General features: G+C 54.4%; 1 protein-coding gene across 2 annotated transcripts; it reads left to right on the top strand.

Annotated features, from left to right (window-relative positions):
- Nucleotides 1-11: 11 nt before the first annotated feature.
- Nucleotides 12-24,767, top strand: BAIAP2L2 (BAR/IMD domain containing adaptor protein 2 like 2). Of its 2 annotated transcripts, XM_081822440.1 has the most exons (14): nucleotides 12-98; nucleotides 1,293-1,368; nucleotides 2,312-2,398; nucleotides 2,865-2,926; nucleotides 12,345-12,416; nucleotides 12,629-12,745; nucleotides 13,567-13,713; nucleotides 20,676-20,828; nucleotides 21,125-21,248; nucleotides 21,384-21,606; nucleotides 22,885-23,001; nucleotides 23,290-23,497; nucleotides 24,068-24,111; nucleotides 24,309-24,744. In XM_081822440.1, the coding sequence occupies exons 1-14, from the start codon at nucleotides 48-50 to the stop codon at nucleotides 24,382-24,384; spliced, it is 1,557 nt and encodes a 518-aa protein (XP_081678566.1). In that variant the 5' UTR covers nucleotides 12-47; the 3' UTR covers nucleotides 24,385-24,744. The 2 variants fall into 2 exon arrangements, with proteins under 2 accessions (XP_081678566.1, XP_081678567.1); XM_081822441.1 differs by lacking the exons at nucleotides 12-98; nucleotides 1,293-1,368 and having other exon boundaries at nucleotides 2,334-2,398; nucleotides 12,634-12,745; nucleotides 24,309-24,767.
- The last annotated feature ends 753 nt before the right edge of the window (nucleotides 24,768-25,520 follow it).

Below are 25,520 nucleotides of genomic sequence, written 5' to 3'. Positions count from 1 at the left end.
CCAGCACCTCTGGCCTCCTGCCCAGCAGCCGACTTGCAGCCCACTCCATGGCCCCCGAGATGGACCAGGTCTACAGGTCCACCATGGCCATCTACAAGGTGAGCAAGCATGTGGCCCAGGCCCCAGGCCCGAGTGCCCCTTCCCAGGGCTCGAGGGTCCGACCGGCTCTGGAGGACAGAGGGTGAGCATGACTGCAGCATGGTCTGGAAAGGAAGACCCAGAGTCAGGCTGGGTTGTGGTCACAGGGGTGGGAATCCCTGGGGGCAGTCAGCCACCCCAGCCCCATCCTGAGGCTCCCAGGGCAGAGGTTTGTCCATAGTCACCCAGCGAGTGACAGGCCCGCCGAGACGGCACACCTAGATGCTGGACCAAGGCAGGACGGGGCCCAGGGTGGCTAGAGGTGGGAGCGAGGGGGGGCCCAAAGAGCCACCTGGCCCAGGACCAGAGAGTCCCTCTCTGTGTGTCTCTCTCTGTCTTCCTGTCTCTTTCCATCTCTCCTTTCTGAGCCCCTCACTCAAATTTTCTACTTCACACCAGAGGGGTTGCCGCTGTCCCCATAGGCTTTTATTGGGCACCTCCTGTGTGCAGGACCCTTTCACATGTAAACCTCACAACACCCTGCCTCTAGGATAGAAAATAATCACCCCAAAGGAGAGATGAGAAAGCCAAGGCCAGCATGGTTCAACAGCTTGTTCAAGGTCTCTGAACATCCCCGAGACGCTTCTGCAATTTGAACCAAGACCCAAGTCTAAGTCCATGCCCCAGGCCCTCTGCACCCCGAGGGTACTCTCCAGCTGGCCGTGGCCTGAGGTGGCCCGTGACGCAGCCACAGCGTCGCTGCCAAGGGGCTCTTTCTGAGGAAGGCAAGATCTGCCCTTGCCCCTGGGGTGACTGTCGGCCACCCACGTGTCCAGCCCGGCGAGGCCTGGACCCAGCGCAGGGTTGAGCCACACCCAGCTGGGGGCCGCAGCAGACCACGAGCTTCCTCCCAGTGGGAGGAGGAGAACCTTCCAGGTGCATTGTCTTGGGAGCAGGTTCCTGCCAGGGCAGGTATGTGAGCAGAAGCTGGCCTGGGACAGGGATTCGGGGAGATGGCCTCGAGGCCCCTGCAGCAGAGTCAGGATTCGGGGTGACTCCACGCTTCTAGGCGGGTTCCCCTAGAGTTGGACTCCTCTCTGGGGCTGGACGGGGTCCCTGCGCCTGAGGCCCGGTAACTTACCTCTGCCCATCGACCTTTCTTCCTCTCCCTCTCCCAATCTTCGCCCTCGCTCCCATTGGCCTGGGGCTCCCAGAGCATCATGGAGCAGTTTAACCCCGCCCTGCAGAACCTGGTGTACCTCGGAAACAATTACCTGCGGGCCTTCCATGGTAAGTGGCCGGCCCGGGGCCCCCAGCCCCTCAGCCTCCACTGTCCCCATGCACCTGTCCCTCCATGCATGTCACCTGCACCGCCCCCTTTGTCTGCACCGCACACCAGACACCCCACTCAGGCTCACCTCTCCACACTCCCGTCCAGCACCCTCACCTGCGCACACCCACACCCTCCTCTGCCCGCTTCTTAGATGCCCCCCAGATGCTCCCAGAGATGCGATGCCCGGTCCTGGCGGCCTCCACGGCCCCAACAGCACGCACTCCTGTATGTCACCCTGATGCTGCCCCGTGAGCGCACTGCTGTGCCCAGGCCCACCTCGGCAAGCCCGTTGCGCCACAGCTGTGTGCCCTCACTCTGCCCAGGGCCCCCCACCCCCCGCCGACAGCTGAACCTCACGGTGCCCGCGCAAACAGCTACCCCTCCCCCATTTCCCAACAACCCCCGCTCCACCAAGGCTGATCACACCACCAGGGCTTGCAACCCTCTGTGCCAAGGACAAGCCAGGGACACACCTGGAGCTGAGGGCCACCCAAGCCCTCCCTGCCTTTCAGGACTTTGGAGTCAAAGCCTGCTTCCCCCCACCCCAGCTCCCCCAGCCCACCCGCACCCCACACCCCTACACCTGCGCGTCACACCACACCTGCCCACACCCTCCCTGCGGGTACACACGGCTGCCTGCGCCCCCACTCATGACAGACACACGCTGAGTCCGGGTGCGGGGTACAGCTGCCCTGGGCCCTGCTCCACGCCCGCTTCCTCCTCTGGCCAATACCCCGCGTCCACACACACCACCCAGGACACCCCTCCCTCTCCCAGACGCTTCTGCCAGTTCCCACAGTATCCCCTCCGCGCACCCTCTCTGGACAGGAGGGGTCTCCAGAGGGCGGGGGCAGATGGAGGAGGGGGCTGGGCCTACATGCATCCCCTGTCCCTACGCAGCTCTGTCCAAGGCAGCTGAGGTGTACTTCAACGCCATCCAGAAGATCGGGGAGCAGGCCCTGCAGAGCTCCACCTCGCAGATTCTGGGTGAGGCGCTCCCCCTTCCACCATATCCCCCAATCTTTCTTGGGCCTGAAGGGGCTCTCCTCCTGGCCCTGCATCTGCCCCAGGCTGCCTCCTGTGGCCCAGGCCCCTCTGTCTCCCTGGTGCCATCACTCAGGGGCCTGCTTGGCCCACCAGCCTGGGATCCCAGAGAGGGTTCCTTTCTTGTTCTCACCCTTCCTGGAAACCCCACCAAGCCATAGGCCTTGCAGCCCATGGCGAGCCCAGAGCCCAGACTCTTGTTCTGGAGCCCAAGCCCCTCCCTGCCACTCCCTGCAGGGCTGTTCCAGGGCCAGGACGAGCACAGCCATCCTCCCAGCACCCTATGGGAAATCCTTGGACTTTGGCCCCCAAATCCCCTCTCAGGCAGCCACGGGGGCAGCTTCTAGCAGGAGGAGGGTGGGTGGGCGGGCTGCCCTCCCTGAAGGCGGCTCTCCCTCCTTGCCTCCAGGGGAGATCCTGGTGCAGATGTCGGACACGCAGCGGCACTTGAACTCGGACCTGGAGGTGGTGGTAAGTACCGCGGCCCTGAGGCGTCACTCCGGAGAGTGGGCTGCTTTCCAGGGAAGACAAGGGCCCAACCCTCCACGGCCTTTCTCAGGGAGGGCTCCCTGCGGCCCTTAGTGACACACAAGCGTGGCTGCGCCTGCCAGGCTGTGCGGGGCGTGTGCACCTGCCATAGCCTGTTCAAGCTTCCGGCAACCCCAGGAGGCAGCCGCCACTTCTGTCTCCCTTCTACAGACCAGGAAACTCAGTCTTGGAGATCGAGTCCCTTGCTCCCAAGTCCAGAGCGAGTGGAGGAGCTAGGGAGAGAAAGGACCACTGCCCAGGTGCACGCGGCCAGGCCCTGCTCCTCTCTGGCGCCCCAGCCCCTCCCTCCAAGCTCCCAGGGAGCAGCCAGCCACTGGACCTTGTCACACCCATGAGAAAACCCCACAGAACTAAACGCAGTCTCCCCAGTGAGGGATCCCGGGCCCTGCTGACCCAGCAGCCTCCGTGTGGCACCCCCAGTCACAGCCCAGCCCCGAGAAGAGCTTCCCTCTGCAGACACGGCCTGGGGCTCCTACCACTGGGCTGTCTTCATGCTGTTCTCTCAGCCTAGAAGCAGCCCCAGCCTTGCCGGCCAGCACCTTACCAGGCCTCCCTTGACCCCTGGGCAAGCTCATTACTTCTTCTAGACTCCAATGGATGCTTCTATGCATTCTTAGCACTCGGTGGTTAAGAAAGCCAGCTCTGCAGCCAGAGCACCTGGGTTCACAGCCCAGCGCCACCTGCCACTGGCTTGTGACCTTGAACAAGCCTCTCTGTGCTTTGGCTTATCTGTCTGTACAATGAAGACAATCATAACTACGGGCAGGACTCTTGGGAGGACCAAGTGAATTCATAAGGATAAACTAGTTGCTCTCCATGCATCTTCGTGGTGATAATAGGCAGCAGGATCTACCGGCCTGTCTCTATCCCTGCCGAGACTGGGAGCCCTGCAAGGGCTGGGGCGGGGCCTGGCACCGAGCAGGGTTCCCTGATTCTGGATGGAAAGAGCAAGCTTTGAAGAGAGTGGGGGCTGGCCAAGTGGGGAGGAGACGAGAAGGCGTCCCCAGGGGGCACTGTGGGCGGAAGCCAGCCAAGGATGGGGAGCTGGGGCAGAGCAGGAGAAGGCCTGGTGGTGATGGGTCTTGGAAAGCTCGGGAGGAAAGGTCAGCTCATTGCAACAGCACGTGGCTCTCAAACGTGTGGGGGGAACCCTTGGAAGTCAGGGTGGCACAACCCCCCACTTTGGGGGACACCAGAAAATACTCAGCAGTTTGGCTACCATGCCAAAATGGGGAACAATTTCAGGAGCAGAAAACGTTCATCCACCTGCCCAGGATAAAACCCTGGGACACCTGCAGGCTTAGGGCTCAGCCGTGCCCCATGCTGGGGCTCAGGAGGAGAGTCAGGAGCGCAGCTCGTGCTGGTGGCCTGTGGCTTCCCATCCTCGGGAAGGATGTGACGAGTGTCATCCAGGCCCTCTCTGTGAGGAGAGCTGCCGTCCCTGGGCACCAGTGTCTTGGCTGTGACAACCAGGCGGGGCCCTTGGCCAGAACCAGACCAGACCCGACGCAGCCGATGCTGCCTCCCCTGGGGGCTCCTTCACCCGACAGCCATCTACAGCCGGGTGTTGGGTGCCGTTGCAGGCCTGGCGGGGGGTGGGGGGGAGCGGGACAGCAGACAAGACCCTTGCCCTCCCCAAGGGCGGGGCCAGACAAAACCCAAGACTAACAAGTGAGTATATACGCAACAGGATAGATGCAAAATGTGCTCCGGAGGAAAATAGAGCAGGGAAGGTGCATAGTGAGTGTTGGTGGGCTGCAATTTTTTAACAGATATCCAGGAAAACAGCCTGAGGAAGGGGACCCTGAGAGAGGCCTAGAGGAGGGGGGGGTGTCAACCAGGGAGACGCGTGTGGGAAGGGTGTTCTGGGCAGAGGCAACAGCTCTGAAGGGCTAGCAGAGGCGCGTGTGAAGGAGATGATCGGCCACGACAAGAGCCCTGTCATGTGCCCTCGCTGGGGCTCTAGCCATTCCGAGTGTGCAAAGCCAAAGAGCGACAGGATCTGACTTTTCTTAATTGTAAATGAAAACACAGATAGGGAACACCTCAGTGAGCAAATTAGAGCTTAAGGAATCATTTTAAGGCAAACTACCATCCCGGTCAAGAACTGTGCCGCCTCCCCCGGAGCCCCTCCCTGCACCCCCTGTCAAAATCACAGCCCCTCCCTCCCCTCCTCCCTCCAAAGGTGACCACGGATCCGACACTTCCTTGTGCTCCTTTGTAGCTGATCAGTGGGGCATACATCCCTAGACACTAGAGTTTGGTTGTGCTCTGTTTCTTTTTTTCAAATATGCCTTTGAGTTTCTCAGTCAACTGGTTCCCCTCCATCCCTTTCTTTCCCTTACGACTTGTCTGTTGAAGGCCCTGGGGCCCTATGACTGGTTTTCCTACAATCTGGAAATTGCTGATCTCACATTCCTGGCATAGTTCAGCTTGTTCCTCTGTCCTCTGGATGCGGGGGCTCGATCAGACCCAGGTTCTATCCCTCTGGCAAGTCCACAGAGAGCGCTGGATTCTTCTAGCAGGAGCCACCTCACATCTGTAGCCACGTGATATTAAGAGCCATGGGGGCTCAGTGTGTCCAGATCCGTTCCCCCATTGGGAGTTAACGGCTCTTCTGATGCTCTCTTACCCGTTAACTGGGAGACGATGTTCCTTACCTACTCTTTGTTACCAGTGGCACGTTTTGTGTGGGAAAAGCAGGATCAAGGTTTACTCATTCCCTTTACTCATTAGCTTTTAAGAGCATGAGCTCGCTCCCTGTCATCCTCTCAAGGTGACCCATTAGCCGTATTGTTTTCCTCGCACCATTACTGTAGTATTTTTTAGTATCATCGGTATTTGTAGATTTAAACACATTTGATGTATTTCAGTCCTTTGCAATTTTATTGTCTTTAGCCAAGTTGAAAATGTCCCCCTCTTTGGCCAATAGAAACTTCCTCAGTCTGGCTCCTGAGTCTCTTGGGCACAACCCTAGTAGTATTGACAGCTTTCTGGCTGTCTTGCTCTTCTTATGGGTCTTGCTCCTCTTATGGGTCACATGGCATCTCCTTTGTTCCTGGCCCTCATCAAGAATCCTGATTCTCGAGGATACAGGGAATGAAAGCATTCAGACATCCTGGTCATCTTCTGACACAGAACATTGAATGTTGCTGCTGAAAAGTCTGATGATCTATTTTTTCCCATCATAAATCATTTGCTTTCTCAGCCTAGGTGCCCGAAAGATTTTTCCTTTTTTTCTTTTTCTTCAGTCTAGTAATTTTTCTAGACATGTCTTGGTGTTGATCAGTCTGGGTCAAAATTCCCAGTCCCATGGTGTACTTTTACAGTAAGTAGATTTAAATCTTTTTTTTTTTTTTTTAATTTCAGAAATGTTATCTTGAATCACAGTTTTTAGAATGTTTTTGTTCTCTGTCTTTGCATTTCTTCTTCAGGAACTCCTATTATCTGTATGTTAGATCTCCACAGCTTATCTTCAACATCTGTCCCTTCCTCTTGGCTGTTTTTACTTTTTTCTTCCTTGCTTCCCCCCACACACTTCCAGATGTTATGATTTAATACCTGGACCAAGAATGGAGCCCATAATAGAAGTCCTATCATGGATGTATCTATATATACAATAATAGATAAAAATATATTCTCATATATATTGTATATATTATATACTAAATATATAATATCAGCTTGAAATTCACTCCTTTAAAATATACAATTTAGACATTTTTAATGTAGTCACTGAGCTTTGAACCCATTCCCACTATCTAATGTTAGAACATTTTCATCACCCCCTTCCCCAAAACACTGTCCCCATTAACGTTTGCTCTCGTTTCTTTGTTTCTTTTCATTAAAAAAAAGTTTTCCTCCTCTTTGGCAACCCACTCTCTGATTTCTGTCTCTGGAGGTTCATTTTGCTTGTTCTAGGACTTCATATGACGGGAATTGTACATATGTGTTCCTCTGTGACCTGCCTTGTTCGCCCAGCGTAATGTCGGTAAGATGGCTTTCATGCTGTCACAGGTATCGAAGTCTTGTCCTGTTTGATTGCTTACTATTCCACTGAAGGAATCTACCACAATTTGTTTATCTCCTTTTCTGCTGATGGTTATTTGGGTTATTTCCCGTTTGGGATTACTATGACTAGAGCTGCTGTGAACATTCTTGCACAAGTCTTTTGTGGATGTATGTTTTCATTCCTCTTGGGCAAATACCTGGGAGCAAAATTTGTGGGTCACAGGACTGACATATATTTGGCTTTACACGAAACCACCAAAGAGCTCTCCAAAGCTGCTGTGCTAGCCACACCCCCACTAGCAATGTGTAAAAGCTGCTGCTGCTCGTCATGCTTGCCAACCTTCGATGTTGTCTTTGTTATTTTAGCCATTCTAGAAGGTACGAACGGTACCTCATTGTGGTTTCATTTTGCATATGCCAATGATTAAAGACTTTAATGGGCTTACTGGGCATTTGCATATCTTCTCTCTTGAGGTGTTTGTTTAGTACTTTGCCCATTTATTGCCCATACTGACTGTTGACTTTTGGAGTTCTTTATTTAGTCAGGATATGAGTCCTTTATCAGATATATGCATGGTGCATGCTTTTTTCCCCCCAACCTGTTGCTTGTCTATTCATTTTCTAAATAGTGTCTTTGATGAGCAAAACTTTTGCATTTTTAGGAAGCCCAATTTGGCTATTTTATTGTTTTCATTTTACAAGAGGAGGAATCTGTTTAAACTCAGTAAACCACCTTACAATTCATGGGACTAATGCTATGGCAACAGCAAACACCTGCCTCTGCTAATTTGACAATTTTAAAAAGTGGTTTGTGTTTGTATCCTACTTAAGAAATCTTTGCCCACCACCATGGCAAAGATACTCTAAGTTTTCTTGTAGAAGCTCTGTGTTCTGGACTTTACATTTATTTCTATGATCTATCTTAAATTTGCTTTTGTGTATGAAGTGAGATAGAATCAGGGGTTCTTTCCCCCTGTATAGACATTCAGTTGTTCTAGCACCATTTCAAAAAGACTTTGCTTTCCCCATTGAACTGACTTAGTGTCTTTGTCAAAATTTGATTTGTTGTATATGTGTGGGCCTATTGCTGAGCTCTCTACCCTGTTCCATTGATATATTTGTCTATCTTTATACCAATACCACAACTCTATTCATTGTTGTGGCTTTATAGTGAGTCTTAAAAATCAAATAGTCTAGGGGCGCCTGGGTGGCTCAATAGGTTGAGCATCTGCCTTCAGCTCAGGTCATGATCCCAGGGCCCTGTGTTCAAGTCCCACATTGGGCTCCTTGCTCAGTGGGGAGCCTGCTTCTCCCTTGGCCTGCTGCTCCCCCTGCCTGTGCTCTCTCTCTCTCTCTGTCAAATAAATAAAATCTTGTAAAAAATCAAATAGTCTAAGAATTTTGTTCTTCTTTCTCAAAATTATTTTGCACATTCAAGATCCTTTGCTTTTCTATATGTAGAATCAGCTTGTCAATTCCATTAAGAAAACCTGCTGGAATTTGGATAGGGATTGCATTAATCTATAAATTGCCATCATAGGGGCACCTGGCTGGCTCAGTCAGTAGAGCATGCAACTCTCGATCTCAGGGTCATGCGTTCAAGCCCCACATTGGGAGTGGAGCCTGCTTTAAAAAATATATATAAATTCATGGTCATCTTAACAATATTGAGTCTTCTGATCCATGAACATGGTATACCTCTCTGTTTATTCATTTCTCATAGCAACCCCTTGTCATTTTCAGGGTGGCAGTCTTGCACATCTTTTGATAGATTTGTTCCTAGGTATCTGGCTTTTTTAGCTATTAAAATTGGAATTTTAAAATTTCATCCTCCAGTTGTTCATTGTTTAACTTATATTTTAGTAGGATCACTCTGGCTCCTGTACTAAGAAGAAAATATTAGCAGTGGAGGGCAAAAGCAGAGCAGGAAGACCAGTTTAGAGGCTATGGCAATAATCTAGGGGAGGGTTGAAATGGCTTGGGAAAGTGGCAGCAGTGGTAGTGTTGAGAAGAAGTCAGACTAAATGTAAAGCCGATAAGATTTTCTGATGGAGTAGATGTAAGTTGCAAAAGAAAAGGGAAAATCAAACTATCTCCAAGGTTTTGTCCTAATCAACTGGAAAGGTGTAGTTGCCATCAGCTGAGGTGGGAAATACTGAGTGTGGAACATTTCAGGTGGAGGCAAGAGATTAGGGACTTAGTTTTAGACATGGTAAGTTTGAGACACTTATTAGAAAACCAACTGGAGGTGTGGACATCAGTTGTATGTATGAGGCTAGAGTTTGGGGTCAAGGTCTAGGCTGGGTTGTTTGTCTGGGAGTCCTGAGCATATGGACGGATGAGCTCATGGAGGGAGTGGGTGTAGGAAGGGAAAGGAAGAGGCCCTGGGGGATCAGGAGGTGAGGGAAAATCAGCAAATGACAGAGAAGAGGCAGCAAGGATGGGAGGGTGGGGAGTGCAAGGAAAACCAGGAGAGGGTGGTAGGCTGGAAGCCAAGGGAGGAAGGTGTTTCAGGGGGAGAGAATGGTCAACTGTGCTGAATGATGACCACAGGATGCATCAGATGAGTCCTGAGAGCTGGCTTTGTGATGTGGAGTGTCAGTGATTTCAACAAGAACATTCCTATTGGTGTGGTGGGGCACAGCCTGACTGGAGGGGGTTCAAGAGCAAACTGGAAGACAGGAGTGGGGTCAGCCCACAGGGACAATTCTTCCGGGGCCGGGGCGGTGGGGGGGGGGGTTTCCTGTATAGGCGGCAAAAGGATTTCTTGTGAGTTACTGGAATAACTCAACACATAGAGGTTACAGTGTGTGTTTTCCACGGTAGGTCTGCTCTCAGCTTCTGTATTGAGGGGCTCACAGGACCCGCTAATGAAGTATATGCTGGGAGAGGGGTCGCAGGGGAAGGCAGTCTCTGTTCTGAACTGCTGGGAATTCCTCAGTCTGCCTGGGATTGGTGACTTCTGTGTTTCAGAAGCCACCTGTTAATAGATAGTCCTATAGTCCTATGGTTCCCCCATAGCAAGAGCTCAAAGTTCACATCAGTTACCAACCCCTTAATAGATTGATTTCTTCCGGAGCTCAATGGAGACTTTCCATTAACCCAGTGGTGCCTGAGCCCCATCTAATTGGTGATCACAGCCAAGCCGTGGCAATGGGAACAGTTACAATCCAGCGGTCCCATTCTAACACATATCCACGGCGTGACTCAATTCATACCTGATTGGAAGCAGAAGGAGTGACACCTGATACTGGAAGGTGACTTGCTCATAAGCCTTGTCTCCTAAGAGAGAGTGGAATAGGGCAACCAGAATTAGGGGGAAGGGAAAAGCCCCCAGCTTGTCTGCTGCACTGACAGCAAGAACCCTTTAATCTGTATTTTAAGAACATTTTAAAAGAGCTCCTGTGCCCAGGCCTCCCGGAGGAGAGTGCTCCCAGCCGCCCAGTGCTCTCAGCTGGGGGCAGGCTGCACCACCTCCCTTGCCCATCTTCGTGACAGCCCCACATCCTTCTGCATTGTCTCAGCATGCCAGCTCTGCAGGAACTCAAGTGGAGCTGGCGTGCCTGTTCTGTTGGTTTTGTGCATTTTAGATATTTTCTGTAGCCGTCTGTGTGGTTCAAGTTCATCTCCAGGTACTACTCATTATCTTTATGAGTGCTTGGTTACAAAGTGCCTGGCTTTTGCGGGTTGGCGCCAACTCTGTATCTCCTATAAGCCCTGTTGTTTATTTTGGGCGATTTTGCAGGATACGGGGATTTTTAAGAACACATGTTTGATGTTCAAGCAGAAACCTTGGACTGTCTTTTCAGTGGGAAGCAGGGCCAGGGGAGGGGTGAGTGAGGCACCCCAGGGACCACCCTGGGAGATCCCGCAGGTGCAGGTTGGGAAGGCTCACTTCCTTACTTCTGAGATCCAGTTGACAAGGCAGATACGTGGTCTTGACACCGATCATAACACTGACCCCCCTACACACACACACACACACCCAGCAGCCACAACTCAGGGTTCAAGGCATGGCCAGGCCTGAGGGGGCCACACACAAGGCCCCTACAGACCAGGAGTTACCAGGGTTTGAGAAACAATTATGGGAGAAAAACATAAAATTTGCAACTTTTATAATTGGTTTGCCCTGAATACTGGAAGATTACCAGCATTCTTCTTCTGGGCAATGCCCTAGCCCAAGGGACAGAACTCCCCAAGCACAGCATGGGGACCCCTGCGGCAGCATGCCTAGCAGCATCCACTGAAGGTTCTTGAGCAGGGGCTGCTGAGGGGCAAGGGGGTGCAGACAAAGGAGGCAGAGCAGAGGTCCCCTGCAGGATGGGGTACACTCCTCTCTGCTCCCTGTGAACCCAAGGACAAAGCGTGCAGCTGAAGGGTTTAGATCTGATGTCCCCACAGCACACAGTGACCCAGGGAATGCTGATGGTGGTGTCCAGGGGAAGGTGCCAGATGAGCACCATGGCTCACAGAATCAAAGCTCTTCGGGCTTGCAAGTCAGCTGGACCTTCAAGAGCATCTGGCCAAGACCTTCCTGTTAGAGATGGGGAGAGTGAGACCCAGAGAGGGGCAGCAACTTGTCCAAAGTTATAGAGCAAATTGGAGGCAGAACCAGAATTATTAGGACATAGCTCTTCTGAGCCTGAGCCCAACAGCCTTCCCCAGCCTCCTGGTCAACCAGGTGGTCAGCCACCTCCATCTCACCTGTCGTGGAAACCAGCCACCCCTCAACAGCTAAGACCTCAACAGCTGTGAGTGCTTTCACTGGGTCAGGCCCCGCCCACGGTGCTGGGGACACAGAGATGGTCAGATGAGGCTCATGCCCACAGCAGCTTGCTGCTCCTACAAAGGGGCTATGACCAGGGGCCCAGCAAAAATTCCGTCCTATGGCTGGAGGAACGGAGAGTAAACGAACAAATATATATACGTTCCAGAAACAAAATGCGAGAACAATGGATTCTGCTGGGGAAGTCAGGGAGACTTCCTGGTAGAGGGGGCAGGGAAGTTGGTACTTGAAGTCTGGTAGGAAATTCTAGGCAGAGGGAATGGCATAATCAGTGCACAGGCTGGGACTAAGACCCAGAAGACACTGATACATTTATGGAGGGGGTGTGGCCAGGCAGCTACTGCACTACCTGTTTGCATACTGAACCATTTAATCTTCCCTCCAACCGGGTGCTTATATTATGACCGTTTTCTCCGACAATTGGGCAGGTGTCTGGTGTGTTAGGAGTGTGGTGGGCTGTACTGGACTGGACAGTGCAAGGGATGCCGGGGCCTGGGAATGATTAGGGCCACCCTGATCACCCCCACCCTGCACTGCACACAGGTGCAGACATTCCATGGAGATCTGCTACAGCACATGGAGAAGAACACGAAGCTGGACATGCAGTTCATCAAAGTAAGTGTGGCCCCCCCCACCTTGGCCCCCCAGCCCATCACCGCAAGACGGCCGCTCCCTGTTTGATGGATGAGCACCCCGAGGCCTGCGCCCCAGGCTGTCCATGTTTCCAGCTGAGCCCCCCGGGGCCCTGTCCAGTGCTCCGACCTGTGGACCTGGAGTCTTGAGCTCTTTGACACGGGGGTCTCCCTCCTCTCTCCACCTTCCCCAAGGACAGCCGCCAGCACTATGAGATGGAGTACCACCACCGATCCGCCAACCTGGAGAAGTGCATGTCTGAGCTGTGGCGCATGGAACGCAAGAGGGACAAGAATGTGCGGGAGATGAAGGTGCAAGAGCTGGGGGCAAAACCAGGCTCTGGGGGGACCCCCTGACACCCTCCTGAGCTCCCGTGCCCAGCACTGGCCCAACTCCAGGAGGGCCGTCTGCCCCACGCTCTGTGGTGAGCATAGCGAGGGAGGTCAGCAGGCCCGTGGTGGGTGGGCACCCCTGGCCCTCAGGCCCACCTCAGTGCTGATCCTAGCGTGGTCACTGCCCGGCCTTCCTTCTACTTCACGGAGAAAACCTAAGGCCATCAGCCATGCTGCTCCTGATCCAAGGTGTAATTCCCCAGCAGCGCAGCCATCCTCTGCTCCCTCCTGCCCTGGCAGTGCTCCCCTGCCCCTGGCCGGGGCCAGCCCTCCTCCCAAGCTCAGGGCCCCATCCCTGGCCTCAGTCTCCAAGACTTCTATCTCCTTTCCTGTCTCCTCTTCTGGCTCCTTTACTAAGCTCTTATCTCTCCTCCTCAGAATCTACCCTCCCACGTAGGGACTTAAATTAACTCATTCACATTTCCTTAAACCAATCTCCCTGGGCCCCCATTCCGTGCCTGGCCCCGTGCCTGGGGCTGGGGGCAGAGCGATGGCTCAGACACCAGCCCTGCCTGTGAGAAGGGCCTGGCCTGGGCAGACACAGAGCCCAGGCTCAGGAGGATGAGGATGCCCATGAGAGGTGGGCCTGGGAGCTCTGCTGAGCTGGGTGCTCAGGGGAGGATCTCTAGGAGGAGATGGCTGATTCAGGAAGGACAGGAGGCTTCAGACAGCTGGTACTTGTGGAGGGTGGGATGAGGCATCCACTTGCTGCCTCCAGCCAGAACCTGCTTCTCCCACAGGAGAGTGTGAACCGGCTACACGCACAGATGCAGGCCTTTGTGTCCGAGAGTCAGCGGGCAGCTGAACTGGAAGAGAAGCGGCGCTATCGTTTCCTGGCTGAGAAGCACCTGCTGCTTTCCAACACCTTCCTGCAGTTTTTTGGCCGGGTGAGCTGGGGCTGGGGGACAGCTTACAGGGCCTTCCTAGGGTCTGTGCTCTCTGTGAGCTGGCTGCCCACGGGGATTTCCCTCCCTTCGCCCATTTCCTTCTATCCTTCCTCTCTGTAGTTATTTATTGTTTACTGTCCCCATCTATTTCTTTGGTTGTTTCTGTGTTTATTTGTATCATCAGATACTCCTTCATGATTTTGTTTATTCTCACATTCATTCACTAATTCATGCCTTTATTCACTCATGTATGAACCATTTATTCTTTCATTCCTGCTTGCATATACTCACCATTTGCAAATTCATCAATTCATAAGTTTATTTTGTTATTGCCTATTACTTTTATCATATTATTTAAATCCTCTATGCTCTTGCTCTGTTCCATCTACTACACCAATCAGATTCTTTCATTTCTCATTGGCTTTCTAGCAGATTCTGCTTTCTGTATTTAACTGCCATGTTGTTTAGTGCTGTTGGGTTTACAACTATCATACCTTCTCTGTAAATGTTGCCATTTATGTATTTAATATCTCATAATCCAGCTTGATGCTTCTCACTTCACTTTGTCTGAGATTAAAATTACCCTCCTTTCTCTTCTGTTAACTCTTTGTTTTAAGATTTTATTTATTTATTTATTTTTAAAAGATTTTATTTATTTATTTGACAGAGATAGAAAGAGAGCACAAGTAGGCAGAGCAGCAGGCAGAGGGAGAGGGAGAAGCCGACTCTCTGCTGAGCAGGGAGCCCAATGCGGGGCTCGATCCCAGGACCCTGGGATCATGACCTGAGCCAAAGGCAGACACTCAACTGACTAAGCCACCCAGGCACCCCAAAGTTTTATTTATTTAAGTAATCTCCACACCCAAGATAGGGCTTGAACTCATGATCCTGAGATCAAGAGTTGCACACTCTTCTGACTGAGCCAGCCAGGCACCCCTTTATCTCTTTGTTTTAAGTGTGTTTTCTGTCACTAACATATAGCTCAGTTTTGACTTTTGACCAGTCTGGCAGCTTATGTCTTCAGATTTTTTTTTTTTTTATTTGAGAGAGAGAAAGAGATAGAGAGCATGAGAGGAGGGAGGTTCAGAGAGAGAAGCAGACTCCCTGCCGAGCAGGGAGCCCGATGCGGGACTCGATCCTGGGACTCCAGGATCATGACCTGAGCCGAAGGCAGTCGCTTAACCAACTGAGCCACCCAGGCACCCCAGCTTATGTCTTCAAATAGAGGAATTCAGTTCATTCACAGTTAACCCAACAACTGATATACCTGTTTTATTTTACTTGGTCATTTCCTCTTTTTCTCCCATGCTTGCTCTTGCCACTTTGGTTGTGTTACTGTAGATTCCCCTTTCCCCTTTATTAATTTGCAAGTCCTACTGTTCTTTTCATCTCTATTCATGATAACCTCACTTTGTGACCCTCATGATAACATATATTCATCTCTTATATTTTCCAAAATATACTGACACCCCCCGACACTACTCTGTGCATTGCGCCCCCCACCCCTTAAGATGAGGCCTGGAGAAGGATTTTGCTGCCCTCCCTGGCACTCTAAATTGTGGCCTTACTTCTCCCCTTTTCCTTCCCGACCCCCAGCTCTTGGTTTTGCCGAAAACTTCAGGACTTTTCGTTCTAGACTCTCACAAGTCATTACTTGGCAGCATGATCCTTCTATTTCGAGAAACTTCACTTGGATCATGTATATTCCCACTGCCTGGTGCGCGGTCACTTGCACCGATATTTCACTACACATGTGATCAGATATGCTGATACCACTGTTTTCACTCCTTTTCATTTCCTGCTGTCTTGAGGTTTCTGTCTTGATTAGTTGAATGTCTTCTGCAGATGTGTCACCTGAATCCATGCATATGTGCAAATGTCTCACTTTGACCTTGAGTACTGAGTGGCATGTCGGCTGGTTGAAGGACTCTAGAGCTGTAGGTTTTTTCTCCTGCGGGCCAAGAGGACATCCCCCTGTTTTCTGGTGCTCTGTGTTGTGGATGAAGAAGTCAGGTGCCGGTCTGTCTTCTTTCTCTCTTAAGTAACTGGCTCTTCCTCTGGGTGCTTGGAGATTTTCTCGCTGTCCCTGGGACTCAGGAATTTGTCCAGGCACCACTAGATGAGTGCCTGCTGGTGCTCCTCATTCTGTGAGCTCAGGTCTTTCTTCAGGTCAGGGGAGCCATTTGCTCTTCCGTTTCTCTGTTGCCTCTCTGCCATCATTCCTTCTTCTCCTTCTAGAACTCCACATCTATGACCTCCTCCCTCACCAGTGCTGTTTCATTTGTTCTTGTTCTGTAGTTTGAGATATTCCCTCCACCCACCCCTTGACCTGTCAGGTCTGATTGTGTTCTCAACAGGACTGTTCTCTCTTCTAGTTCATCTGTTCAATCTTCAATCTTAAAATTGTGCTTTGTCCGGGTAAGAAGGTCTTTGGTATGGAGCACATGCTCCTATCAAGATCTTGTCAAGCTTGTCACCCCCTTCTCTGAACTGCCTGCGTAGTCTGCTGGGTTCTCCTCCCTCACCGCTGGGTCCTCTCTGGTGCCTTGTTTCTTTCCTTTGCCTCCTCATAGTCCTGTTCCCACTCAGGGCTGAGCTGAACTGCAAGGCCTCAGGCAGTGGTACTAGCAAATGTGGGAGGATTCGGGGAATGGAGCAATCTTTACCCCAGTGGGACCCCTTCTAACCCAGGTCTTCCTGCGGCAAGCATCGGCTCTCACCTCAGCCTCAGGGATAGGGATCAATTTAGCCTACTCATGCGGAGAACCACTGCAGACACGGCTGCCAGGGAAGATTGTGCAGACTGAGCACTGCACAAGGGAACCTGGTTGAGAGTAGGGGCTGTGTTCTACTCTTCAGGCTGAACACACTGGTGCAGACTGTGTTTTCCTGGAGAAAGGAACGTCTCTTTCTTTGCATAAAGAGTCCATCCTCTCACCAAACGTGGTGGCATCTGCAGAAGGAGGGGCCAAGGACACTGGGACATCATTTTTTTCTACCATTCCCTCCTAAAGTGATGACCCTTGTCCCTGCATTTTTCCAATGTCATCTGTTCCTTCATTCATATATTTAATAAATATGCTTTGAGTCCAGATGGCATGTCAGGCTCTGCTCTATGTCATATCTGAGACAGAGCGGGCCACGGACCCCCCACCCGGCCGGCCAGCCTCTCTTTCCTGATGCCCCCGACGCAGCTCCTCCACCCCTCCCCCAGCCTCGTCGCTCTGCCCAGTACTTTCTATTTCTTTGCATTCATGTTCAGTTTCCATTTCTCTTTCTTTGTACTCGTGCTCAGTTTCCCAGCCACTGTGCTCTGGCTGCGAACCTAGCAAGGGATTTCACTTCTCTGAGTCTCATTTTCTTATCTGGCAAAAGAGGGAAATAATCCCCATCTTGCAAGGTTGACGCAGTGGTGGAACCTCATATGAGGGAGCCCAGTGCCGTTAGGTTCTCCCGCCCCTACTCTCTCCTCTCCAAAGCTGCAAACAAAAGCTACCCTTCAGGAGATCTGTCTGCTTGCAGTCAGCTGCCTCCAACAGCCCCCAGTAGACTCCTGCCTCCCCGCCTCAGCCAAGCCCCTTCCCAAGTCTCTGAACCCAGGGACCCTCTGGTGCTGAGCAGCGGTGGGAGACATGGCTGGACGCAGTGACTGATATCGGCTCCGGCTGATATCTTCCGCTGTCCCCACCACAGCCGGCCCCCGGCTCGGGGCTCAGCCTTCTCCTCCTGCCCCTCCTCTCTCCCACAGACTGATGCTCCTGGGAGGAACGGCTTGTTCTTCTTTGAAATAGTTGTATTGCGATACAGTTCGCACGGCATGCAATTCATCCATTTAAAGTGCACTATGCAGTGGGATCTCGTACATTCACAGACTTGTGCACCCTTCGCCACAATCAAGTTTAGAACATTTGCATTACCCCTAAAAAACCCAGCACCCCTTGATTGTCATTCCCTAACCCTCCCCCATTTCCTACCACAACCCGCCACTCTGGTCTAGGCCACCATGGATCTACATTCTGTCTCTAGAGATGTGCCTCTTCTGGACATTTCATATAAATGGAATCATACAATATGTGGTCCTTTGTGACTGGCTTCTCCCATGAAGCATCGTGTGGGTAGATTCATCAATGTTGGGGCACGTATCTGTCCTTTGTTCCTTGTTACTGCCAAATACTATTCCGTTGTCTGGAGAGACCACATTTTATTTATCCATTCATCAGTTGATGGACTTCTAGGGTTGTTTCTACTTTGCGGCTATTATAAATAATGCTCCTATGGATATATGTAGAAGTTTCTGTGTGGACATATGTTTTCATTCCTCATGGCTGTATAGGAGTGGCCTTGCTGAGAATAGGGTAACTCTATGTTTAACTGTTTAAGGGACTTCCAGACTGTTCTCCAAAGTGGCTGCACCGTTTCACGGTCCCACCAGCAGTGTATGAGCTTTGCAATGTCTCCGCATCCTTGCCAACACTTGTTATTGTCGGTCATCTTGATCCTAGCCATGCTAGTGGATGTGAAGTGGTATCTCATTATGGTTTTGATTTGCATTTCCCTGATGGCTAGTGATACTGAATATCCTTCCTGGTACTTGTTGGCCATTTAAGTACCTTCTTTGGCAGGAAGCTCCTTTCTGCTTGTGTCCTGACCAGTTAACCTCCAACTTTAAGGGGAGAGCTGACCCCTTCACTGACTGCCTCCTGATGAGTGACCGCCCCTCAGGAGGGGGCCGTGGATTGAATGAGCCAGATTTCCCCTAGGTATGGGGAGAGGTGGGAACAGGTATCAGGTTGTCTGACCCAGCTGGACTTTAGGACACACAAGATCAAACTCCTAAGATAGTCAAGCATATTTATCCATTACTATATCTATAAACAGAATGCACAAGATTTGGAACAAGATTTAAAGAATGATGAGGGCTGGGCACAGCAAGGGGTCACTCTCACGTGCCTTGAGTACCCAATCCCGGCTGAGTCCGAGTCTGGTCATTAACATGCCTCTCTGCTCACCTCGCCCTCAGCTTCTCTACGTTTATTGTACTTGTGCAAGTCTATCTCCAGGATAAATTCCTAGGAATGGAATTGGCGAGCCCAAGGATATAGGCATTGACTGTCCCAGTTTACCCTTCTGCCGGCCGTGTAGGAGATTCCATTCTCCTTGACAACGGTGTGAGAGCAAACTTTTCGATGTTTGCTAATCAGCAAGGTAAAACTGGTATCTCCGTGTGGTTTTATTTTATACTTGTCTTATAAGCGAGACAGATCCTTTCATGGTTCCAAGCCACTGGATGTCCTTTACTAGGACATGTCAGCCTCTTTTCCTCCATTTTTCTTATTCATTTCTAGGAGTTCTTTATATGTTACTGAAATTAGCCCTTTCTTGGTGATGAGTTGCAAATATTTTCTGTTTGTCATTTATCATTTGATGTTGCTTATTGTAAGTTTTGCCATGTTTAAAAAAATTTTTAGTCAAATTTATCAGTCTTTTCTAGTCTATGGGGTCTATAGCATACTTAGAATGACTCCTCTGCTCCATAAATGTTTTTAAGACTTCTCCCATGGTCTCCTTAGGGTTTTGAAAGCCTGCACAGTGTTTCTTCCTAACCACAGGTGAAACCACCTGGAGGCAGGGCTGAGGGAAGCCAGTAAAGTTGGGTGCTGTCCAGGCTGGGGCTTGGTGCTGTGGCCTTCACTCCCAGAACCCCTAGGACCCTGGCAGGTGCTTTCCACTGAATGTTCTCAAACTGGACAAAAACCCTTTTAAAAATATGGTATGCAGAACCTAATGTCCTTGCTTTGCATACTGCTTCTGCAGCAAGCACACGAAGACCTTTGGAGTTTTGGCTCTGTGCTGTTTTGCTAATTAGCTATGCAAGACAACAGAGGGGGTGTCCACCTAGTGACCAACGGGACTAGTTGCTCCTGTGACGTGAGTTGCTTCTGTTTTGCTGCCGAAGATCCCTGTGAGGTTTTCAGCAGCTAGGCCAGACTGAAGGGAGGAATCATGGAAAGGTGCCGTCACAAGGACAACTTGCTTACTATCTCTAGGAATTATCTAGCCCTGGGAGGGGCAATCCCTGCAGGATTGGCAAAGGCCCAGGATGTCAAAATATCATCAAATACAGAAAATTAAAAACACAATTCCTGCACACAGCTGGTCTGACATTTAAAGCCCTCCCACCCCCAAGTTGTTATGGACTGTGTGGTCAATGGCTGAGTTTCCCGTCCTTGAAAGTATTCAAACAGAGTTAGATGCCCATGTACCAGGGACACTAGGGATGCTTATGTAGACTAAAAGGAATAGGCTGGAAAAACCGTATTTGAAAGGCCTCTTTTAGGAAACAACTCAAACTGGCTTACACAGAAAAGGTATTTATCACTTTAGTTACTATGAAGTTCAAGGGTTTCAGGTATAGCTGGATCCAGGAGCACACATGTCATCAGAAATTTGCCATTTTCCCTTAGTTGTAGTTTCCTGTGTTGGCTTCACTCTATTTAGCAAAGCCCATGAAGTGAAACAATATATTTTTCCAGATTGTTCCAGGATAAGTACTGGAATTGGGTTCTTTGGTCACAGTTTCTGGGGAAGTGCCATCCCTGAGTCCATCACCGTAGCCAGGAGGATGGAGCAACCTGAGTGGCCAGGCCCGGGTTCTACCCCTACCGCTGTACCCCGCAGTGGGAGAGCCCGGCCAAAGCACACAGACTGAAAGAAGGGGCAGGAGAGGCACCTCAAGGAAAACTGAGGGACCTTCTTCGACAAAAGAGGGAGAGGGTTAGACAGTGGGCGAGTCCAAAGTGGCACCACAGTGGTCTCTGGCTCCTCCCAGCTAGAAAATCGGGTCATCCTCCGCTTGCGGGGCCCGAGTTCCCAGGTCTAGGGTGCCGCTCTTGAGGCCCCAGGACCAGGGGAGGGGGGCGCCTGCTCGGATCTGGCTGACGCCTGTGTCCCCACGCGGCCAGGCCCGGGGCATGCTCCAGAACCGCGTGCTGCTGTGGAAGGAGCAGTCGGAGGCCAGCCGCAGCCCGTCGCGCGCCCACTCCCCGGGCCTGCTGGGCCCCGCGCTGGGGCCGCCCTACCCCTCGGGCCGCCTGACGCCCACCCGCCCGGACATGGTGAGGCCCCGGGCGCCCCCGCCGCCGTTCGCGCCCCCGCCGGCCCCCGCCCCCTCCGCGGCGCCCTGGGGCCTGCGGCCCTCCGCCCGGAGCCCCCCGCCCCCCAGGCTCCTGGTCTACGCGGCGCCCCCGGGCCGGCCCTTCCGCCCCCGCGCGGCCTGGGCGCCCCCGCGGTGGCTGGGCCGCAGGCCCCAGAACCCCTACGCCGACGGCCGGGACTGGGGATGGGGGCTGGACTAGGGCGCCGCGGCGCCCCCCTCCCCGCCCCACCCTCCCCTGCCCGTCTCCCCTCGCAGCCCCAGAGGCCCCTGGCGGAGTTCAGCGACCCCCGCAGCCGGCACGGCTCCGAGCCCGGCGAGGCGAGGTCCCCGTCGCAGCTGGAGCCAGACCGCCGGTCGCTGCCCCGGACACCGTCCGCCTGTGAGTGCAGAGGGAGGCCCCGGGGGGCCCGGGGGCCCGGGAAGAGGCCCTGAGGGGGCGCTGCAGCGGGGGGTCGCGGCAGCCGTCGGGGCGAACCGCGCACCCACGCGCCGCCGCCCTCTCCCGGCCCCGCAGCCTCGCTCTACGCCAGCGGCAGCCCGCGCTCGCGCTCCAACTCCTTCGGCGAGCGGCCGGGCGGCGGGGGCGGCGGGGGCGCCCGGAGAGTCCGCGCCCTCGTCTCGCACTCGGAGGGCGCCAACCACACGCTGCTGCGCTTCTCGGCCGGGGACGTCGTGGAGGTGCTGGTGCCCGAGGCCCAGAACGGTTGGCTCTACGGCAAGCTGGAGGGCTCATGCGTGTGAGTGGGAGCCCCGGGGCCCAGGGTGCAAGGAGGCCCCGGAGGCCCCGATGGAGACTTGTGCCCCCCCCCACTTCCACTGCTGGGGCTCAGACAGTTCTCCCCGCTCCTCCCACACACACACACACATACCCTGTACGGCCCTCGGTGTCCTCATCCAGCCAGCGGGGGTAGGAAGAGGACAGGGCGGTGGCCCTGGGGAGGAATGGGAAGGTTCTGTCACTTGTGCGGACACTGCGGGAACCCTACTGCTTGGGCGCTTACCGTGTGCCCCGCACCGAGGGAGGAGAGGGAGGAGCAGCTTCCCCCCCCCGTACCCTGAGAGTCAGCGGGGCTCTCTGCTGGAGGGGGAGGGCCTGGAGGCGGGCTCCCCCAGGCCAGGCCCACGGGCCATGCTGGGACCTCGCAGGCTGAGCTGCAGTCACGGGTGCAGGGAAGATCCTGGGGTTGGTTTTGACACCAGGAGTGGAGGCGCGACGTGGGGAAGTACATTGTGGTCACTGCAAGGCTGGCGGAGGGCAGGCGTTGGCAGCCAAAAAAGGGGAGTGTGCAAAGATTACTCTTTGTGCCAAAGAAAAAGGGGGAGGTGGGAGCTTGTTGGAGCCAGCCAGTGACCCCCACAGGGCTTATGGGCCGGAGACTGCCTCTCCCCAAGCCCCAGGCCTCTGGAGGTGCAATAATGAGCCTCCAGCCAGGCAAAGAGTCCAAGAGCAGGGATGCCTGGGGTCACAGGAACCAGAGTCCTGGGATGGACAGAAGCAGCGGGGCGGAGCAGGAAAGGGCACTGGGTTGGTAGTCCGGCACCTTGGACTCCGTACGCCTTCCTCTGGGCTCATACATCTGCCTGTGGTCCTCCGCCCCTGCCCTGTCCCCTTCCCAGCCACCCTCGTCATCATCCATTTGTACGTCTGTCCATCCGCCAGGCTGGGAGCCTCTGGGGAGCAGGAACTGTGTCTGGCTCTCTGTGGGCCCTCACGTGGTGGGTGCTCAGTGAGTAGGGAATGAAGCGGGTCACCACATGTCCTTGGACACATAGCTTTCCTGCTTGGACTTCCTGTGCCTCCTAAGGCGACCCAGCCCCTGGCAGGACATGAGGCTGGCTGGATGGACTTGAATGTTGAGAAAGATCTCCTTGAGGGATTCAATGAGTCAGTCTGGGCAAGGCCCTCCGAGCGATGCCTGGCACACAGCACTGCTCAGTAACTGCTCTCGGGAGCGGGGTTTTGGCCACTGCTGTTGGGCCTTTTGCTTATGGGCCCCTCTGCCTGCACCCCGCAGGAGCGGCTGGTTCCCCGAGGCCTACGTGAAGCCTTTGGAGGAGGTGCCTGTGAGGCGCCCCTTGAGCCCAGTGACCTCCATGAACCCGATGAGCCCTATGAATGAGTTACCTTCCAGGTATCTGGGTGGTCGGAAGGGGGGCAGGGGTGGGGACATCTGTGAGTTGCAGTCCTGAGTGGGCCTAGCCTCCTGCAGCCCCTGGAGGAAGGGGACCCCCCATATGAGAAAGTCATTGTGTCCATCCCTCTGCCTCCTCTTGGGGCTGCCTTCAAGCCCGTGTGGCCTCCTTTCGCCTGGGTACAAGGGAGGAGGCTGTAGGACGCTCAGGAGCCCGGAAGTTGGGATGCGGTGCGGTAGGGGCCTGACGCCTGACCCCCTTCCCGTGCCTCCCTCCTCTGGACTCAGATCCTACCCGCTCCGGGGCAGCCACAGCCTCAATGACCTCCTGGAGCGGCCGGCCAACTCTACAGCACCCTCAGAGTACTGGGACGGCCAGTTCCGCTCCCGAACCCCGAGCCGCGGCCCAAGCCGCGCCCCCAGCCCCGCACCTACAGCCTTGCCTGACAGCTGCCAAAGCAGCATGGGCAGCCCGGGGGTGGCCAGTGATGTCAAGGTGAGCGCCCCCCTACACACACACACACAACCTGTCCCCAACCCTGGGCTCATCCCGTGGGCCCGGAGACTGGAGACCAGGTAACCCTCCCTGCTTGGCCACTGGCCGGCTGGCAGGGGGCCTCCGCACCCCAGCTTCAGTTTGCCCATCTGCAGGGGAGGTGTGGGATGGACTTCGGAATCTGGGGAGGGGAAAGCCTTCCTCTCAGGGACTGGAGCCCCTGTTGTCCTGCTGGGAGCACTGGAAAAGGCCTGTCCTTCCCACCTCCCAGGAGAGGCAAGACAAGAATCCTGAGTCAGAGCCGGGGCAGGGGCCGGCTGGGCAGGACCGGGGTGAGGAGTGGGGTGCAGGGAGAGCGGCTGGAGCCTGGGCGACGGTACTCTGGCCCAGAGGCTTCTCACGTCTGAAACCCGCAGAATTTTGGGCTTCAGAACGCCGGGCCTTATTTCCCAGAAGCCTGGCGCTGCCCGGGCCGCTGGTCTGGCCCTCTGCCTTCCTGGAACGGGGAGTGGCAGAGGCAGGGGTGCCCCTCTCCCCCTAAATCTGGCCCTTCCTCCACCCCCACCGCAGAGACTTACGTCCTGGGAGCAGCACCCTCCAGAGCTCTTCCCTCGGTGAGTCCTAGGGTGGGGGTCGGAGGGGACGGGGCTCAGAGGAGGGCTGTGGGGGGAGATGAAGCAGGGGTGAGTGGAGGTGGCCAGTGCGGGCAGGAGGTAGGGGTGAGCCCTGGCTCAGGTGCCCAGCCACCTCCCCTGGACCCAGAGCCAGCTGAGGACCTGGGCCCCTTTCACCCCGACCTCTCCCCTCACAGGGGCACAAACCCCTTTGCCACGGTAAAGCTGCGTCCCACCATCACCAACGACCGCTCGGCGCCCCTCATCCGCTGAGGTGTCTGAGGTCGTCCCCCCACACCTGCCCAGGGGCTGCCCAGAGCTGGCGGCGGCCGCAGCAGCAGTGGATCCGCGAAGCCGGGGTCCGGATACTGGGGGTGGCTGCCCTGCCCCAAACGCGCCTCCCGCAGCTTGAGCAGCTCCAAGGGGACTGGCCTGGGGTCTGGGACCTTCAAAATAAAGCAGGCAGAATTGGGGGACAGGACCATTTCTTCTTCCTCCAAGGGCCCCAGGACTCTCCCTGGGGGCCTGCCTCGTGCACCCCAACCCCCTTCCCCTTCTCTGCCCCAGCAGGGAGGAGCCCCTGCGCACCCCCCACCCCACCCCGCATATGTCCTCCTGTTTAACTTTTGTAAACGGTGAGAAATAAAGCAAGTGGACACAGCCGCAGGACTGGTGGTGTCTGATTTGGGGGACAGGGTTGCGGGGGTTGGGGCTGGAGGCCTCCCGCTGGACAATGGGGGTCCAGGAGGTCCTGTAGGTCACTGCCTGGCTCCCGCACAGCCCCTCACGGCCCTCATTTTAAGCAGATCTTTAGGTCTGCCCTGAAGCCCTCGGCCTGTATCCACCCACCTCTGGCCCAGTCTCTGCTGCTCTTGGTTTCCCAGGAAGTGGGCAGGGGTGGGGGCGTGGGGGGGGCTCTCCAGAGGGGGAGGGGTGGCAGTGGCCAAGGTCTGGGACCACCAGCAAGTCACCCTCCGGCAGCCTGGGACACAGTACCCTTTGTTCTGTCCCCTCCAGCCCTGTCAGTCCCAGGCTCTCTAACCTGGATTAGCCTGATCCTGGATCCCCTCCTGGAATGTGGCCTGGGGGTGGGGGGCAGGCGAGGCACTGAGGTGAGTAGGGCTGGTGGGGTCTCTCCGGGGCAGGGTGACGCCGCCAGCGCCACTAGGACCCCCCTCTCCCCCAGAGCGGGGCTCTGTGTGTCCTCTGCCCAGTGGAGGGGCTTCCTTATCTCTCTAGCTCTGCTGGGAGGGCCTGACACAGGGACCCCCCACCGTGAGGTCCAGCATGGCCCCGCGCTGCGGTCAATGCCCTGTCCCTTCTCCCTTTCCAAGCAAAAGCCTCTTAGAGGGCTGGGGGTGGGGGACACTCTAAGCCCGAGGCCTGAGGGAGTGAGCCGTGGGTGAGCC

This window comes from Leptonychotes weddellii, chromosome 5, assembly GCF_054177405.1.
Source record: "Leptonychotes weddellii isolate Sample4059 chromosome 5, ASM5417740v2, whole genome shotgun sequence".
Classification (NCBI taxonomy): Eukaryota; Metazoa; Chordata; class Mammalia; order Carnivora; family Phocidae; genus Leptonychotes; species Leptonychotes weddellii.
The sequence above is the reverse complement of the archived record's forward strand: the minus strand, read 5'-3'. Positions and strand labels throughout refer to the sequence as shown.